The sequence below is a fragment of the Erythrolamprus reginae genome, chromosome 1 (assembly GCF_031021105.1).
Source record: "Erythrolamprus reginae isolate rEryReg1 chromosome 1, rEryReg1.hap1, whole genome shotgun sequence".
In the NCBI taxonomy this organism is placed as follows: domain Eukaryota; kingdom Metazoa; phylum Chordata; class Lepidosauria; order Squamata; family Dipsadidae; genus Erythrolamprus; species Erythrolamprus reginae.
In genome coordinates, this window is record NC_091950.1 from 103,789,544 (window position 1) to 103,808,907 (window position 19,364).

Genomic DNA, 19,364 nt, shown 5'->3' on the forward strand with positions numbered 1-19,364 from the left:
CTTTCTGAAGCTTCTAGGGGTTAAAAAATGAGCAAAAGGAAAAATATAAGTGATTGCATGTCATGTCTGGTTTAGCCCTAAGCTTCACATCTGTTTCTATCTCCTTAACTCTGCTAAAAATAAATGTCTGTTAACTTCAAACATTCCACCCTAATAGCACTAGTAGTTTAAACAAGAGCTGGGAAATTTTTTTGTGCCAACTGAAAACTCATCTACTCTTTGCCATAATGTTAGCATATCACATTACAGAATGTGTGTATTGTAAGGGGTGTTATGGTCAAATGATTCAGACAGCAGCTCTGTCTTTGCAGAGACACATTAATAGTTGCCTGGAATTTGAACATTTTCACCTTATTAATTTGATTTCCAAAGATAATATGGATGAACTATATTTAGTAATTTTGGCCTAGAACCCAGAGAATTTGCCTGCAAATGAGAAACCTTTAAACCTTTTCAATATTTGAGAACAGAATTATAACTGAATTGATAAAAAGAACAACCCAGGTTCCGTTTTCAGTGTTTGTCTGTGTAGACATATACTGTATGTGTCTTATCTTTTGTAGATCCTTGGATTCCTTTCTCCTGTTTCTTGTTCTACTCTCTTTTTAATGTTTTATGTTGCCCAGAGTTGTTATTGAGTTAGGTTACAAATTTGATAAATATTTTTGAACTCACTAGAGACTTTTGTATCAATATAAAACAAATTCAGTGTTTCAGCCCTCAAACTAAGGAATGAATCCTCATGTGGTTCACATGACAAAACCCTTGGGCTAGATAAAGAGCAATTTCTATAAAAGTGCAATCAATTCTTTAAAATGTTATTGTTATCACATCTTGGCCTCCAGAAAATATTTTAAAATTTTGTACCATATACAAAACAAACTGCACATAAAGGTCATAATGAAATTTACTGCAGGACAACAAAGCTGTACTTAGCCCATTTTCTCATAAAAAAGGAGGGAGGGAAAGTCGTAAAGAAAGATGGGTCTGACATCAACTAAATAGGAGAAATCTGTGGATGCTTTGAATCCATATAAAATCTTCTCTACATTCCTTCACTTTCCAGGAGAAATTCTGAAAAATCTGGCTTTGACCCAAGTTGGAATATTAACATTCATAAAAAGGCATATTTATGTATATTTTAAGGTGCAGAAAAATAAAAAAACCTTTATACCCACAGACATTCATAAAAAAGGCATGTTAATGGATGCTTAGAGATAAGGTTAAATACAATAGTCCAACTATTTCCTGGTTCCCTCGATTTTCGCGGGGGATGCGTTCCGAGACCGCCCGCGAAAGTCAAATTTCTGCGAAGTAGAGATGCAGAAGTAAATACACTATTTTTGGCTATGAACAGTATCACAAGTCTTCCCTTAACACTTTAAACCCGTAAATTGCAATTTCCCATTCCCTTAGCAACAATTTAGATTATTACTCACCATGTTTCTTTATTAAAGTTTATTAAAATAAATATTTATTAAAGGTGGACGAAAGTTTGGTGATGATATATGACGTCATCGGGCAGGAAAAACCATGGTATAAGGGAAAAAAACGCAAAGTATTTTTTAATTAATATTTTTGAAAATCCGTGGTATAGACTTTTCGCGAAGTTCGAACCCACGAAAATCGAGGGAACACTGTATTCCAAATGGATATTGTTCAAGGTGTTTAAATATAATTTAGGACTAATTATTATTGTTCTACAACATAATCCACTATGGGAAAACAAAAGGTTAGAAGAGATCTTCATAAAATCAGACTAAACAATTACTTTTGTGCTGCCAATTTTATATGCTTAAAACATCATACTTGAGAGTGTAGAAGTAGAATTTTAATACTATGACCAAATTTTCATCTAGCATTATATGAACAAAAGGTGATGGTATTTTTTTGCATTTACTGTTGATCTTATCCTGACAATGTTGTACATCTAATTAGCACCATAAAAACCATAATATTGTGCATGTACTGTAAATTGCACAATATAATAAATTCTGCTGCACCAAATTTCTAAGAAAACAAAATCTGTTCTAGATGGATGCAATATCAATGGAAGATATGAATGCTGTGCCTGGTAGGTGGTCTTTAAATCAAAAAGGTGAAGGCATTATGCCACAAATCAAGAGAAAACCTTGAAAGTTGTTAGCAAAAAAGAGTACCTTCTACAAAGAGCTGCTACACCACATTCATTTATTATCACAGCAGGATGACTAAAGTCAACATGCACTTTATTTTAAGGCAATTTTTTTTCTCTATACCGGAAGGCCTGGAAAATGCGTGCAAAATTTCAAAAATAAAGCAGTTTTTAAGTTCTAAATGTAAAGCAACAGAAATAGAGTTTTGCTAAGTTACAAAAATGAACAAAGATGAGATATAATAGGGTTCTTTGATGAACAGCAAAGACTAGCTTTGTGGTAGAATATATGCTTTGTCAATAGAGGGTCCTATATTCAACCCAAATATTGTGTTTTGGCTAATTGTTCTTTGCATTGCTTCAGCAAACAGCAGATTATTCTCCTCTGAGAATTATGTAGCATTGTGCTTTATTATTATTAGAGTTTTCATCTTGACTTTCCACACTGTTCATTTCATGTGTCAGAATCAACAGTTTCATTCCAATAATCCTTTAGAATATCAAGAAGGGTTTCTAATATTAGTTCCATTTATTTGGTAACTGAATGGGAATGGTAGACAGTAAATTATGAACTTATTCCTTCTAATCATTTGAATCTGTATCCTTCCTTTCATATTTCTATTTCACTTAGCTAAAATTATAACTGCATGCTATTTTATCATTCCTTTTTTGCAAAATGAAGTGATGACGGGGAAGAGAGCAAGCAATTTTTTTAATAATTAGGGTGTGATATACAAGAATAAAATAACTAGGGTTGACAAATTGCCCTAAGAAAAGCAGGACATTTTTTTGTCAAAAATCTCATTTACCCTTACCAATTAATATGTGCAATTAATATGTACTTTTTAATTTCTCCTATAAACTTGGAAATCAGAAACAAAATATTGTGAGAAAATCATGACATTGATACAATAGTCAAATATTTGATTTATTACATTAACATCTGTAAAACTCAAACACTTCTATAGTTAGTGTTTTTCTATTATTCTGATTTTGCCACTAATACAGATACAATTAGACTTCTTGTTATGAAGGTGAGCAGACTAATGGTTAAGTTCACTGCAGTGAGAACAACAGTGTGTGCATTCTTGGAGTTTATGTTGAATCTGAACATGGCTACATGTATTATTGGCTTTACATAGCCTTTAAGTAAATGATAGAATATGTTCCTCAGTGATATCTGCTTGTTCCAGATTTTTGGGGATTTATACATTCACATTAATAGTCATCAACCAAAAACAGAACCACTTTTCTATTTTCTGCAGTGTATATTCTAGTCTAGTGTAAATACTGTACACAGTATATTCGTGGATAAGCTGAAAACCTTAAGTGGCAAAATACACCACCAAAATCAGTTTTGGCTTATCAGCAAGTATACTGTTCAAAAATAATAAAGGGAACACTCAAATAACATATCCTAGATCTGAATGAATGAAATATTCTCATTGAATACTTTGTTCTGTACAAAGTTGAATGTGCACAACAGCATGTGAAATTGATTGTCAATCAGTGTTGCTTCCTATGTGGACAGTTTGATTTCACAGAAGTTTGATTTACTTGGAGTTACATTGTGTTGTTTAAGTGTTCCCTTTATTTTTTTTAGCAGTGTATATATGGTAGTTGGCATCTGGTTTGCAAATCTTTTATCCTTACCTTCAAAATAATGAGCTCACATGTGACCGATGACAGGTGGCATCAGCAAAAATCATATGCAGAAATCAAAGATCGTAGAATCTCAATATCTCAATATCTGAGCACATGGACCCCTACTTAAAAGCAACCAACGCATTCTGTCATGCATCAACTATTAATTTTCATTTCATCTGAATATTCATAGGATCTTATTACTGGATATAAGATCTGCTTGAAGGCCCATTCAACAAAGGACAAGTTTGATTGAAAATGGATTAGTCCTGCTAGTAGGCTCTATCCTTATGGCAGTGAGGTGGTGAAGCATCAGCACTTCCTTGTCAGCCTGTTTTAGTTATACGAGCCCTATGTGATACAAGTGATACAAGCCCTATACAGAACAGGACTTATAGAACCTCTTGCAGGGATATGCAGAAGAATTTTCTCAGAGGTTGCTCAAATTTACTTGATGTTGGATGCTTGTTGCAGACCCAGAAGAGATCTTGGGAAGGAGTCATGACCAGTTATCTGGAATGGTGTGAACCTATTAGCCCTGAGGAACCTGGGGTCTCTTCTGAGCTTCAGAACTCCTGCTTGAAAAGCAGGTGGTAATTGTGACTAGGAGGGCCTTTAAATAGTTTCGTGTTGATTACCAGTTGTGCCCATTCCTAGATTGTGAGGTTTTACTTACAGTCACTCATATCTACTGTAATACACTCTCCATGAGCTTATTCTTGAAAATTATTTGAAAGCTTCATCTAGAATGCAATGTGGTAGCAATTAAAATGTGCTTCTACAACAGAACACAATAAATGGCTGCTCCCCCAATTCCATTGATTGCCAATTTACTTCTGGATCCAATCCAAGATGCTGGCTGAAACAATTATAACCTTTCATGGCATGGGGCCCAATTATTTGAAGTACCTTTCTCTGATTATATCTGTTCATCTCATGAGATCTGGTATAGAAGGCATGTTGCAGGCAACTCTCATTCTTCTCTCTAGCAGTGCCCATCTTAGAGAACATTCTCCCTCCTGAAATGGGATTAGTTACATCCATCAAGACCTGGCTATATCATTAGGCCTGAGGATTTCAATGGACTGGTGAAAATTCTACAATGGTTTAATTACTGTAGTTAATATTCTCTGTCTCTAGTGCCTTGTGGGTTTTTTATATAGCAACTGATTTATAGGAGGGTGAAAGTTCTTTCTCCAAGCTTGTGGATTGGTTTCCAAACATTTCATTACCAGGCTATGTAACGTCTTCAGTGGAGTTTAAGGGATGTTAGCGTTGTTCTGTTTATAAGGGCTTCAGCAGTGAGTGTGTCAAAATAGAGTCTTGAGATGGGTCAGGCTTATTCCATCAATAGACACATTGACTTACAACCAGTTTACTAATCCCTCAGAATCCAAATCAACTGCACAGCCAACCAGAGACAGCATTAATCTTCAACCAACCCATGCAATTCCCCCCCCCAGTTCCACCTCTCAATGATCCTGACCTGATGTAACCTTCCTATCACAACACCCCTCAAAAGGGTCTCACTGAGGACTCACACTTGCCCCATCACAAGATCTTCACTTGACACACCCACACCTGAAAGCCCTAATAAACAGAAGATTATTGTCATTGATATCCCTTAAACTCCACTGAAGACATAACCTAGCCTGGTAATGAAATACTCGGAAACCAACCCTCATCCTACACCTGAGCTACAGATATTTGCCACTATTGCAAACTGATTTATATTTTTAATAATGAGTTTTTATATATACAGTATTTATTGTTTTGGTTCATTTTAGAAGAATACCCAAAGTCACTTTTTGTGTGATGGGCAATCATATAACTGTAATACATAAATAAATATTTTTTTCAGTTTCAATTTTAGATTTGTAATAAAGAAATGTACAAATATTTCCATGCTTATAATTTGCCATGAAAAATGAAGCATATGTCAATTATCTAATTTTGGCTGACTTTCCTAATATGTAAATACAATGGTCATAAACACAAAGATAAGTGAAACTGGACACTGGGTGTCACTGTTGATTTATAGACAAATTTCTGAAAGCACATGGAACTAACAGAAAAGGTTCTTCCCACCTAACACACACATACACACGTACATACAAAGTATGTTTGTGTAAATGTGTTGTGGAGGGAGAGGCAATAATCAGATGTGTCTGGTTATCTTTAAATTTGGCTGCAAGCAAGGATGATACGCCATACTTGAAAAATACACCATCTGCTGCTTATTAGCTGACAAAAGCATCAACCTATCAATTCTCTAAGTAGCTGTTGCTCATTAGCCCACAAAAACTACTTTCAATCCTCAAATTATTTTAGACAGATGAAGATTATAGCTGATCGGGACAGGGAATAAAGAAAACCCTAAGAACTCAAAGGGAAATTAAATATGGCAGCACAGTCAGAATTCAGTTCCCAGTGAAGTTGATGACAAGACTCACCTACTGAACACTGTGTGATTTACAGCAGGGAGTCTGGAGAAAGAAACCACCTAGTGCTTCATAGTTATTTATTAGCAAACATGAAAAACTAAATGATGTATCAATATTTTTGAAGATATTCAACATTTTAAATCTCTTTTTTCCCCAAGGCTGACATTTTCCTCCTTTCATACTTTTTGATTTTTGTTTGCATGGTACACACAGACTCAGAGTTTGCAGCAGTTCTAAAGATCAGATCCTTCCCTTCCCCTCATTTACTAACAACTAATAAATTCAGGTGAATGGACAAATTCCTAATTGGCATGTCTAGAATGGACCTTAAAGCAAAAACAGTTCCACCAATCTATTTGTCATTTCTTTGAAAGATTGTAAATGATAAAAATATTTCCTCTATTGTAAAATAAAAGGAAATACAGTGGTACCTCTACCTAAGAACGCCTCTACTTTTCTAGATAAGAACCGGGTGCTCAAGATTTTTTTGCCTCTTCCCAAGAGCCATTTTCCACTTTCCAAACCCAAGCCTCCAAAACTATAACCGGAAAAGGCAGGGAGAAGCCGCCATGGGGCCTCTCTAGGAATCTCCTGGGAAGAAACAGGGCTGGAAAAGGTGGATAGAAGCCTCCATGGGACCTCTCTAGGAATCTCCTGGGAGGAAACAGGGCCTCCACCCTCCCTGTAGTTTTCCCAATCCCACACATTATTTGCTTTTACATTGATTCTTATGGGAAAAAATTGCTTCTTCTTACAAACTTTTCTACTTAAGAACCTGGTCACGGAACAAATTAAGTTCCTAAGTAGAGGTACCACTGAATTCCAGGTTTCTAAAAATTTCATCTTTCTAAAAATAGTTTGCATAACATATAAAGCAATAATTAGGATTACATGTTTTCCTGACTTCTCTGCTACAAGCAGCCACCTCAACGTGTACACAGAAAAAATAGGAAAGTATCTATTTTAATGAGTACCAGGAGATACTAAGACAGCATTAAACAGTAATATGGGAAATACAGGGAACTATGCATCCAATCACTGAAGACCAATATAAATAACCATAGAGAGGTACTATCTGTTATATCATCTTTGTATTTGAATACAAATATCCTGTCTCTCCCTGACGTGGGAACCACCTGCTGGACAAAGGGAGACCTTTAGTTTGATGGAAGAGTGTATCTGTAGCTCAAGATTGAACAGTGGGGTCCACCTCTCTGAACGTGGTGGTTTTATCATCATCATTATTATCATTATCATTGGTATCATCATCATTATCATCAAGAGCCTTCCAAGGTTGGTAAAAGGAGGACCCAGATTGTTGGGGGCAATATGTTGACCCGCTTAAAAAGGGCTATAAAGCACTGTGAAGCTCTACAGAAGTGGCATTGTATCATCATCACCGTCATCATCATCAATGATGATACCTAGTTTGATAATGAAACAGATGCAACAAAACCACCAAGCTCAGAGAGCACTAAGGACCCCATGGAAATCCTTATAGACTGACATTTCCTGAATAAAATAATTTGATTATGAATATTTACTGTAAATATTTGAAGGACATCTAAATTACCATTTGAATGTTTCTGAAAACATCATGTACAGAATAACACACATTAGGAAAGAATAACTACTAACAAGACTTAAAAATTTATTTAACTAGGAATCTTTTTTTTTCAGGATAAAAAACCTTTTATAAGACTTCAACACTTGTCAACATGTTTAACAGATAGGTTAATTAGAATACAAACAAAAGTTTAAATTTACTCAGAAGGATTTCATTTCTCATGAGTGAATTAAAAATAATGCTGCAGAGTTCTTTATTGTTTAAAGTTATGCTAAAATATCTAGTTCAAGAACATGGCACAGAAATCGTACATTTATTTATTTGACTTGCATGCCACCTGGGTCATAAAAGTGACTCACAGCAGGTGCTGATTTAAATATTTCTGCAGTCATATAAGCTACTTTTAAAATTAGATTTCCGTAAGAAAGAAACAAAAAGGAGCTTGCACACTGTGTGCTTGATATTTTATACAATTAAAGAAATGTTATGTGAGAATGACCTTGAGGAACAAGAAGAGATGCTGCTTAGGAAACAACTAGATAGGAGTGGGAGGAGCCCCTAGTGCCTTAACAGTCAGAGAAAGAGACTTAAGAACCAGCCCAAATTGATCAGGCAAGTGACAGCAACAGATTTATACTTTAAGATTTACAAGATTATGCTAATGTAGGGCTCAAAGTGAAGTTGTGTTTTCTATCTGGTTTGCCTGGGAGAACTGACAATTAAGTATTGCTGCTAGCCAACATTATTTTGTAATACTGATGCATGGAAAAATATCCAAAGGAATTGTTTGATTGCAGATGTTTCACTACCCAACTAGGTAACATCACCAGTCACTCTTCAAACAAACCTCTTCTTATGACCATTCCAATGTATTCATCAATAGAAAGTTGGATGCCTAAAGGTTTTGAGTTAGCATATGTGTTCTAGATATATCTTGGCCTAGTTAAATTAGAGATAAAATAACACGCCCACCCCAGGATTCATGTTTTTTATTAAAGTTCCATCTTTGAATGTCTAAGTCCCTGTTCCATTTTTTTCTTCCAGAATAAAGCGCAAAGCTCAAGTCTAAACTAGTCAAACTGACTGAATGGAAGTGATTATACTGAATATATTGAATCTATTTTTACAGTTCAGTGTTAAGAGTAATTGATATCAATTATGATTAGAGAACACAGCTGTGATGCCTAGTTGATATTTTCGAAATAGTTGTTATGGACCTGCTCCTGTCCAGGGAGGGGAGGGAGAAAATAACTATATACAAAACTGGGCTTTCTTACCTGTGGTACACAGATGTGAAATGTTCTTGTCCAATTGGAGACTATAATTCATGTAGTCTCCAATTGTACAATCCAAGAGTATTCATATTTTACAAGTTTTATGGGCACATAAGATCTTTTATTTAGTTCACTATATTCATTCTTTTGTGCCAGGTTAAACAGTGGACTTATTTTTTCCTTCACTTATTTGTTATAAATCTTTACAGTTCTTATCATTCATTCCATTTTCAAAGGTAAATTAAGTCACCCTTATACATGGAGACAGATTTCATATAAAAAGAAAAATACAGTCTGCAGCCGATCACAGTAACTTGAACCAGAAACTATAAAGGCAGTTTTCTATTTTCCCCCCTTTGTTTCTTTTAGCTCCACTGTCACTGTAGGATAGCACAGGAAATGAATCACCCACTCAAAGGTTTTTTCCCCCTTTACTCTTGTTCAAATGTATTCATGAATTTTGCTATTGCTACTATGCAAAGATAAGGAAAGATGAAAAAAGAACAGGATGATTATCTCTGCATGGGTGAAATAAAAATGACCTAGCTAAAATATTTCAATAATCTAATCCATTTTGGGAAGAAAAGAAAGAACATATGAACATTCTTAAGAATCCCAAGATTTAAACTGATTCAAATGAAAAAAAATCAGTTTTATGAACTGGGGTTTTACAACTGTTTAAGATTTTATCAGCAGTTACAGTGCTTTCTCTCCCACCAGAATTTTACTGGATTCCATTTTATTCTCAGTGACAAAATAATATCCTGGATGTAGTTTGTGACCACTGCCAAACCGCTGCTGAGTCATTGATAAACAAAACATAAACTCTGTTTGGAACACTTCATTAATTCTCTATTTGCATGAGGGTGATATCATGCAATAGAGGAAAGTTATATGAAAACAGAAATAAAAAGCCTCTTGTGTGGTATGCGTATATCTAAATTTGCCATTCTATGTATGTATGTATGTATGTACATATGTATGTATATACATATACACATAAGGTTACATATTTTTGTTGTAAATAAAAAGGAAGGGAGCCTGTTTTAGATCTGTTTTGACCTTGATAGATCTATAACAGGCTCCCTTCCTTTTCACTTATCAGCAAAAATATGTAACCATGTAAATTATAGTTTGTCGACTATAAAAAAGAATTATCTGCCTTGGGAATGGCCCTGCGTGGGGCTGATAGGCAAAAGGAAAGCAAAGTTGCTTCCTCCCATATTTTGGAATACTGTACCAGGGTTATTTCAACAACTGTATGTATGTATGTAACATATTTTTGCTGATAATGAAAATGAAAGGAGAAAATGGAGGGGACGAGAGGCAAAAAGGAAGCATTATGCTCCCTCCCATATTTGGGTATACCAGGGTGATTCAACAGAAAAAAATGTCCATGTATGCATGTATGTATGTTTGTATGTATGTATGTATGTATGTATGTATGTATATATGTATATACACACATACACAGATGTAGGTCTTGGCGTATTTGGGTATTTTCCCATTTAGATTGAAAGAATCTTGGTGACGTTTCGACGAGGTCTCACTCATAATCCTTAAGCTCGAGTTTTCAGCTTCATGCTAGGGTGAACAAAGCGTGGTCGGAGCTGTCATTTTTCTATAAATGTTTGGGAGGGAGATGTGGAGTGCGGGTTTAATTGCTGTAAGCGGGTCAACAAGATTCTATCTATTTTACACAGGAAAAGACCCTAATACACCAAGACCTACATAACTATGCACATGAAAATCTACGAAAACAAGTATGCATACATACATACATACGTATGTACACACACACACACACACACATACAGGCAAATTTTTATCAACAGTTGTAAGTATGAAAAACCGTTAAAAGTTACTTTTTTCAGTCCCGTTGAAACATCAAATGGTCACTAAATGAATGGTTGTAAGTTGAGGATTAAATGATGGTTGTATATAAACAGGCTTTTACGGTCTAGGTAGGAAGGAACAGACTTAGGATGAACTCTAGTTTTTGCAATAATAGCTTTCTGACTTCAAAGTTGGTTTATCTATAGTTATGGAAGGGGTTGATTCCACCTATGTAGAACAAATTAACAGTCTGGAGGTCTCGTGGACTTGCTTAATCAACTTGCTTAATCAAGCCGCCCCGAGTTTGCGGAGAAGGGCGGCATATAAATCCAATAAACCTAAACTGGTAAGACCATGCCTAGGTAGTCTATGCACAATTACATCTTATGCCTCAATTGAAACTTTCCTGGACTCTATTGCCTACCTCATGGCTGTACTACCACAGTTCATTCCCTTTGAAAACCATCTGGAAGCTTAAACTGGTTCAGCACCTATTAGCCAGGATAGAGTGGTGGTTGCATCTAGATTTGTCCAGATTTGTCTGGCACTGATGCCACACAGCTTCTGATTTAATACAAAATGCTGCAAATCACCTTTAAAGTCCAACCTGGTTAACTCTAAGACCTGCTTCAAATTGAATTTGCCCATACTACAACATTTGGGAGAGTCATTATTGAAGGTCTTGTTACTTCTCAGTACTATAGGGTAACTTGTCTGTCTCTCTTCTTATCAATCATTCCTGATATGCATCGTATGATATGCAACAGGTTTAAGTGTCACTATTCAAAGTTTAATATACTCACGGCATTCCTTCTCATCACTTTCATCAAAGCAGTCGGGCAGCCCATCACATTGCCAGGCTACTGGGATACAGCGTCCATTACTGCACATGAAGTTTCCAGGAATATTACATTCATTTGTAAAATTATTCCAAGGCAAGAGTTGGCTTTCTGTAAACCAGGAAAGATTTAAAAAGAGGTCAAGTTCACATATGCAGAAATTATTTTTGCATCTGAACCAATGTTGCTGGGAGACAAAAACTTACATACATACATGCACGCACACATACATGCGCACACACATTCTATCGAATTACCCTGGTATACCCAAATATGAGAGGGAGCAGACTGCTTCCTTTTTGCCTCTCAGACCCTCCAGGGGCCACCCAGGCAGTTAATTTTATAGCCAACAAACTATATTCTATATGTGTAACATATTTTTGCTATGAATGAAAATGATAATGATAACAAAAATGAAGGGGGACTAGTATAGATCTAATTCAAGCTATTTAGCTGTCATCAGCCAGCCATACCTTTACCAGGCAGTCTGCCTCTAAGACGGTAACTTTTAACATCAAAAAGGAGGCAAAAAATAAGCAGTATGCTCCCTCCCATATTTGAGTATACAGTACCAGGGTGATTTGACAGAAAAAGTTTAAGTTTAAGTTTTATTAGATTTGTATGCTGCCCCTCTCCGAAGACTGATATATAACTGTTCTCTCGTACAAGCTGAGACAGGAGGAGAACCTGTGGCTTAAAGGTTAAACGCTACTGCGTTATAGGCATATTGCTCAGGTTCAAATCCCAATAAGGGTATAGCTAGCTGATGAGAGCTAAATAGCTTGAAATAGAAACATAGAAGACTGACTGCAGAAAAAGACCTCATGGTCCATCTAGTCTGCGCTTATACTATTTCCTGTATTTTATCTTAGGATGGATATATGTTTATCCTACGCATATTTAAATTCAGTTACTGTGGATTTACCAACCACGTCTGCTGGAAGTTTGTTCCAAGGATCTACTACTCTTTCAGTAAAATAATATTTTCTCATGTTGCTTTTGATCTTTCCTCCAACTAACTTCAGATTGTATTCCCTTGTTCTTGTGTTCACTTTCCTATTAAAAACACTTCCCTCCTGAGCCTTATTTAACCCTTTAACATATTTAAATGTTTCGATCATGTCCCCCATTTTCCTTCTGTCCTCCAGACTATACAGATTGAGTTAAGTCTTTCCTGATACATTTTATGCTTAAGACCTTCCACCATTCTTGTAGCCCGTCTTTCGACCCGTTATATTTTGTCAATATCTTTTTGTAGGTGAGATCTCCAGAACTGAACATAGTATTCCAAATGTGGTCTCACCAGCGATCTATATAGCGGGATCACAATCTCCCTCTTCCTGCTTGTTATACCTCTAGCTATGCAGCCAAGCATCCTACTTGCTTTTCCTACTGCCCGACCACAGTGCTCACCCATTTTGAAACTGTCAGAAATAGATCTATACTAGCTCCCTTCATTTTCATTACCAGCAAAAATATGTTGTGCATACATACATACATACCCTGTTTCCCCGATAGTAAGACACCCCCGATTGTAAGACGTATCGGGGGTTTCAGGGAGGTTGGCTAATATAAGCCGTACCCCAAAAGTAAGACATATGTCTTACTTTCGGGGAAACACGGGGGTATTGCCGGGGGGGGAGCCCGATGACGTCGCTTCCAAGCTCCCCGCGCCCTTCGCTTCGCCGAGGCGCCACCGGTTCTTCCCCGGCTTGGCAAAGCGAAGGACGGCGCTGGTCCGAAGCGAGCCGAGCGGGCGGCGGCTTGCAGCGAAGGCACTCGTCCCAGCAACCGAGTCCTGCCGAGGCTCGGCTGCAAGCGGCCAGCGAGGCCGACCAGCTCCAAGGCGAGCGGCTGGAGCTGCGCCCTCCTTCGCCCGCCTCCTTTCCGGCAGGCAGGTGGGGCTGCCCAACTGCACAGAGCGGCTCCTCCCCTCCAGACACACGCTTCCCCGACATGCGTCTGTGGCTCCACGCGTGCACGCCGCTTGGAGCCCTGAGGTTGAACTTGGAAAAGGGCTCACGAGGCTCCTGTCCCGCGGCTGCCCTTCTGGACTCTGGGGAGATGCCTTCGGGAACGCGACCCTTTCAATTTTTTTCCAATGTAAGACATACCCCGAAAGTAAGACGTAGTGGGGCTTTTGGGGGTAAAAAGAAAGTAAGACACTGTCTTACTTTCGGGGAAACACGGTATATGAAAGGAAGGTGGAAAGAGCAGAAAATTAGCATTTAGATCTATTGATTTGTCCTTTCTTAAATCAATATTTTGAAGTTCCAATTTTTTTCTATGCTTTACAGGAGCTCTTACATTCCATCATTCAAAAATTGTTTATCTTGGAATAAATAACATGAGTTGGGAAAACTGAACACTTATCTAGTTGCAACCAAGTGTTTGAAATTGAATAACATGCAAACTATTTTAATTTGTTCAGTTTGCAACTCAACGCATTTGGCACACATTACTGTATAGCCATAGCTTTGGGCTTTAATTCACTTTTTCCCTAGATTTCAACACTTAACAAATGAAATTGAATGTTGGTTTAGTGAAGCAATTCAATCCAAATATCAATATGTACTTTCCAAATTAATCTAAGTTGAAATTCAGAGAAATTTCTTATGTCAAGATACAAATAAAGATACTTTATGAACAGAATTATTTTTAAAAATCCCTTGTCTTTAAGCTCTGACACTTCCTCAAGTTTGTTTTCATCTTGGTTGCTGTAGAAAGAAGTTCATTCCTAGGGCAAGGAAAATAATTCCCATGGGCACCTTGCCCATTGGACTGCATTTTTAAAAGACTTTTATTAAATCAATATAATTCTCAGATTGCCAAATACAGTAAGCTTATTTAACTGAACATAAATAAATAGAGCTGGCAGGTTGCAAAAAGCTACAGACATCTACTTTACAAATGCATCTGGGTCCTATTTTATCCTCATAGGAGTCTTAGAAAATAAATGACTAATGTCTGAAACCCAAAACTTTGTAGTTACCATGCAGGGAAAGGAAGGGAGGGAGGGAGGGAGGGAGGGAGGGAGGGAGGGAGGGAGGGAGGGAGGAAGGAAGGAAGGAAGGAAGGAAGGAAGGAAGGAAGGAAGGAAGGAAGGAAGGAAGGAAGGAAGGAAGGAAGGAAGGAAGGAATTAGGGTAATAGAAATGCCAAGCAACTTTGTCTTAGATAATTAAGTGTTTTGATAGCATGGAGTTGTAGTCAATCCAAATACATCATTTAGTTATACCACCCATTTGTGGTATAATTTGCTTTCTAAATTTAAAATATGTGATTAACCCAAAACATTACCTGTCACTTATTACCACCTGTCAAAAAGAGGGCTGTGAAAATATTTACAGATACCTCATATCCTGTACACAAACTGTTTCAACTCCTACCCTCAAAACAATGCTACAAAGCACTGCACACCAGAACAACTAGACACAAGAACAGTTTTTCCCCAAATGCCATCACTCTGGTAAACAAATAATTCTGTCAAACTATTTACTAAGTCTGCACTACTCTTAATCTTCTCATTGTTCCCATCACCCATCTCCTCCTACAAATGACTGCATGACTGTAACTTTGTTGCTTGTATCTTATGATTCTTCACCAACTTATCTTTTCTTTTATGTATACTGAGAGCATTGACTGTCTCAAGTGTTAACTTTGTCTCAGTCACATCAATATGATGAATTAAATTTCAGTGAATTTACTGGAGCTTGTAAACATTGTCCAGAAGTCATTATGATCCTGGCAGAGTACAGATCTCTTATCGTTCCACTGATTGACTCTGTGCCAGACATAATCACTCAGCCTGACCTACTTCCAAGACTGTTCGCAGAGTGTACTGGGATAACCCTAAATACATTGTCCCTTAAAGGAAGTTGATATAGTAATATAATAAACCCACGATTTAATCAAACAGCTCAGGTTCTCCAGGAATCAAAAGTACAACAAAGGCATCCTATTTGCATTCACATATCTTACGCACAATTGATATATTTGATAGAATGTATCACAGAATATATAACACACACATTCATTATACAGTGTTCTCTTGATTTTCGCGGGGGATGCGTTCCGAGACTGACTGCGAAAGTCGAATTTCCGCGAAGTAGAGATGCGGAGGTAAATACACCATTTTGGGCTATGGACAGTATCACAAGCCTTCCCTTAACACTTTAAACCCCTAAATTACCATTTCCCATTCCCTTAACAACCATTTACTCACCATTATTACTGGTACTCACCATTGAATAAGACACTTAGTGATCCTGATATTTATAAACATAATTATTTATTAACAGTAATTATTTTTTTATTTATTTGCAAAAATTATTAGTTTGACGATGACGTATGATGTCATCGGGCGGGAAAAACCGTGGTATAGGAAAAAAAACCCGTGAAGTATTTTTTAATTAATATTTTTTGAAAAACCCTTCCACCTCTCACAATACTAGACAACACAGTATCAACAGTAGAGACCTTCAAATTTCTAGGTTCTATCATATCTCAAGACTTAAAATGGTCACATAACATCAAAAACATCATCAAAAAAGCACAACAAAGAATGTTCTTTCTGCGCCAGCTCAGGAAGCTCAAACTGCCCAAGGAGCTGCTGATACAGTTCTACAGAGGAATCATTGAGTCTGTCATCTGCACCTCTATAACTGTCTGGTTTGGTGCTGCAACCCAACAGGATCGACACAGACTTCAGAGGATAATCAGAACTGCAGAAAAAAACAATTGCTGCCAACCTGCCTTCCATTGAGGACCTGTATACTGCACGAGTCAAAAAGAGGGCGGGGAAAATATTTACTGACCCCTCACATCCTGGACACAAATTGTTTCAACTCCTACCCTCAAAACGTCGCTACAGAGCACTGCACACAAAGACAACTAGACACAAGAACTAGACACAAGAACAGTTTTTTTTTCTACTAAACAAATAATTCCCTCAACACTGTCAGACTTTCTACTAAATCTGCACTTCTATTCTACTAGTTTTTCCTCATCATTCCTTTCACCCATTTCCTCCCATGTTGACTGTATGACTGTAACTTGTTGCTTATATCCTAAGATTTTTATTAATATTGCTTCTTCATTGCTTATTTGACCCCTATGACAATCATTAAGTGTTGTACCACATGATTCTTGACAAATGTATATTTTATTTTATGTAGGCTGAGAGCATATGCACCAAGACAAATTCATTGTGTGTCCAATCACACTTGGCCAATAAAAATTCTATTCTATAGGCTATTCGCGAATTTCGAACCCGCGAAAATCGAGGGAACACTGTACATACAGTACAATGCTATGTATATATAAAATGTTCACTTTATAAATAACTTAGATCACTATCAGTCTTCACTCAAGCCCAGCAGTAAATCCTTATCCTCCCCAAACTAACAAGCCATAGGCATCCTTGAGAAAGGGGGAGAGATGATACAACACATACCCCAATGCACTGACACAAACTCCACTTCTTATGTGCTTCTGTGGCCAGTCACTGTGCAATTCTTGCTGATTAAGACTGGTTTGTAGTTTGCCTCAAGGACAGAGTGTTGTCTATTTGCCAACTGCGTGAAAAGGATTAAATAGACAGCTAACAAGTTGCCTTGGGTTCCTGGGTTAATTGAGACACCTGTGAGCAAGCATATCTGCCTTCTAGTAAAGTTGTTTATATGGGGTGGCTTTATCAGGCAAAGAAATTTTGGTTGTTTGTGCTTTGTGTGTCCTTGTGCGCTGGAGGTGGTATAGAGTATCAAGGATCAGGGTGATTGAAGTTACAGGATGAAAGCAGGGCAACAGTCAGAGAGAGGATCCCCAAAGGAAAGGAATAGGGTTATTTTGCTTTCAGAGCAAGCAAAATTGGACAGGAAAATCTGTGCAGCAAACTGACTGATGAAATGAAGCTACACTGGAGGCAAAAAACAGCAAAACAGCACAACAAAGTGTGACCAAGATGTTTACTTTTCAGGACATTCAGAAAAAAAACCAGATTATTTTTCTCTCTCTAGGCTAATCACAACTAATCTCTAGGCTAATCACAACTAATCAGAACAATCTACAATATGTCGATTTCACCTAAGATGCTGGTGAAAAGGGGCTATGCAATCCAAAACCATCTCTATCAGCCTTTCTTCTTTAAAAAGTTCTCAACTACCATAGCGGGACCTCTTAGCATAATCTATGAAATATCTTTCAAAATTAGTTCCTTGCCTAGCTTATGGTCACTAGCCATGGTCAGCCTAACTTCAAAAAGGGTGACCCCAGCCTACTTAAAAAATTACAGACCAATCCTATTATGTTGCATGCAAAGTCTAAGTTATAAACCTATAAGTCATTACCCTCTACTTGGAGATCAACAACCTACTCTGTCCAGGGGCACAGAGCAGAGTGAATAAACCTGACCCATCAAGCTCTGAATGCTGTGGAAACTTCACACTGGATTTCAAGAGTCTTAAAAAGCATGCCCCTCCAATCATCCTCCATACTCTGGGTCCTTGGTTTCCAAATGAGATGCAAAAGTTTCCACAGTCTGTGTGTTGATTTGGGGAGCCAATACATCTGCTGGTGTTGGTCCACCGTGCTTCATTAAGTCCAGGTTCAAGGGGATTTTGGAGCACTTGATGCTTTCTTCCACAGACAAGCTTTATGGGGATGCTGATTTCATTTTCCAGTAGGAATTGACACCTCTCCACACTGCAAAAAGCACCAAAACCTGGTTCAATGACCGTGAGATTACTGTGCTTGCGTGGCCAGAAAACTTGCCTGGCTTGAGAATCTGTGGGGTATTGCCAAGAGAAAGATGAGAGACATGAGACTGAACAATGCAGAAGAGCTGAAGGCTGCTAAGGCTGATAGCTTCCATGTCACGCCACATTGAAGTAGTAATTGCTGCAAAAGATCGCCTAAAACACGATCTAAGTATTGCCCACAAGATCATATGCTGCAACGTTCTACCTGTCAATGACTACTTCAGCTTCAATCGCAACAACACAAGAGCACGCAACAGATTCAAACTTAATATTAACCGCTCCAAACTTGACTGTAAAAAATATGACTTCAGCAACCGAGTTCTCGAAGCGTGGAACTCATTACCTGACTCAGTAGTGTCAACCCCTAACCCCAAACATTTTTCCCTTAGACTATCCACGATTGACCTCTCCAGGTTCCTTAGAGGTCAGTAAGGGGTGTGCATAAGGGTACCAGTGTGCCTTCCGTCCCCTGTCCAATTGTCTCTCCTTATCTCATTTATCTTTTCTTCCTTTCAAATATGTTCATCTATGCTTTTATATCTTTTCTTCTATTCTTTTCTTTACTTGTATTTTTACATATCTTTCTCTTCAATGTGTATTATGTATTGGACAAAATAAATAAATAAATAAATAAATAAATAAATAAATAAATAAATAAATAAATAAATAAATAAATAAATAAATAAATAAAATAAAATAAAATAAAATAAAATAAAATAAAATAAAATAAAATAAAAAAGGGGCCCAAACCAAGTACTGAGTACATATGCATGCTTATACTTTTCAGAGGTCCGATATTGTTCTATATACAATCCTAATTTATTGATTGCATGTAATATTCTAATTTTCTGAGATGGTGGATTTGGGGT

General features: G+C 37.2%; 1 protein-coding gene across 2 annotated transcripts in view; it reads right to left on the reverse strand.

The window, feature by feature from the left end:
- Positions 1–19,364, reverse strand: part of LDLRAD3 (low density lipoprotein receptor class A domain containing 3) — a 183,851-nt gene that overhangs the window by 97,960 nt on the left and 66,527 nt on the right. For both annotated transcript variants that reach the window (XM_070734996.1, XM_070735003.1), the window contains exon 2: positions 11,703–11,849. In XM_070734996.1, the coding sequence (XP_070591097.1) occupies positions 11,703–11,849 (147 nt within the window). The remainder of the gene's footprint in view (positions 1–11,702; positions 11,850–19,364) is intronic.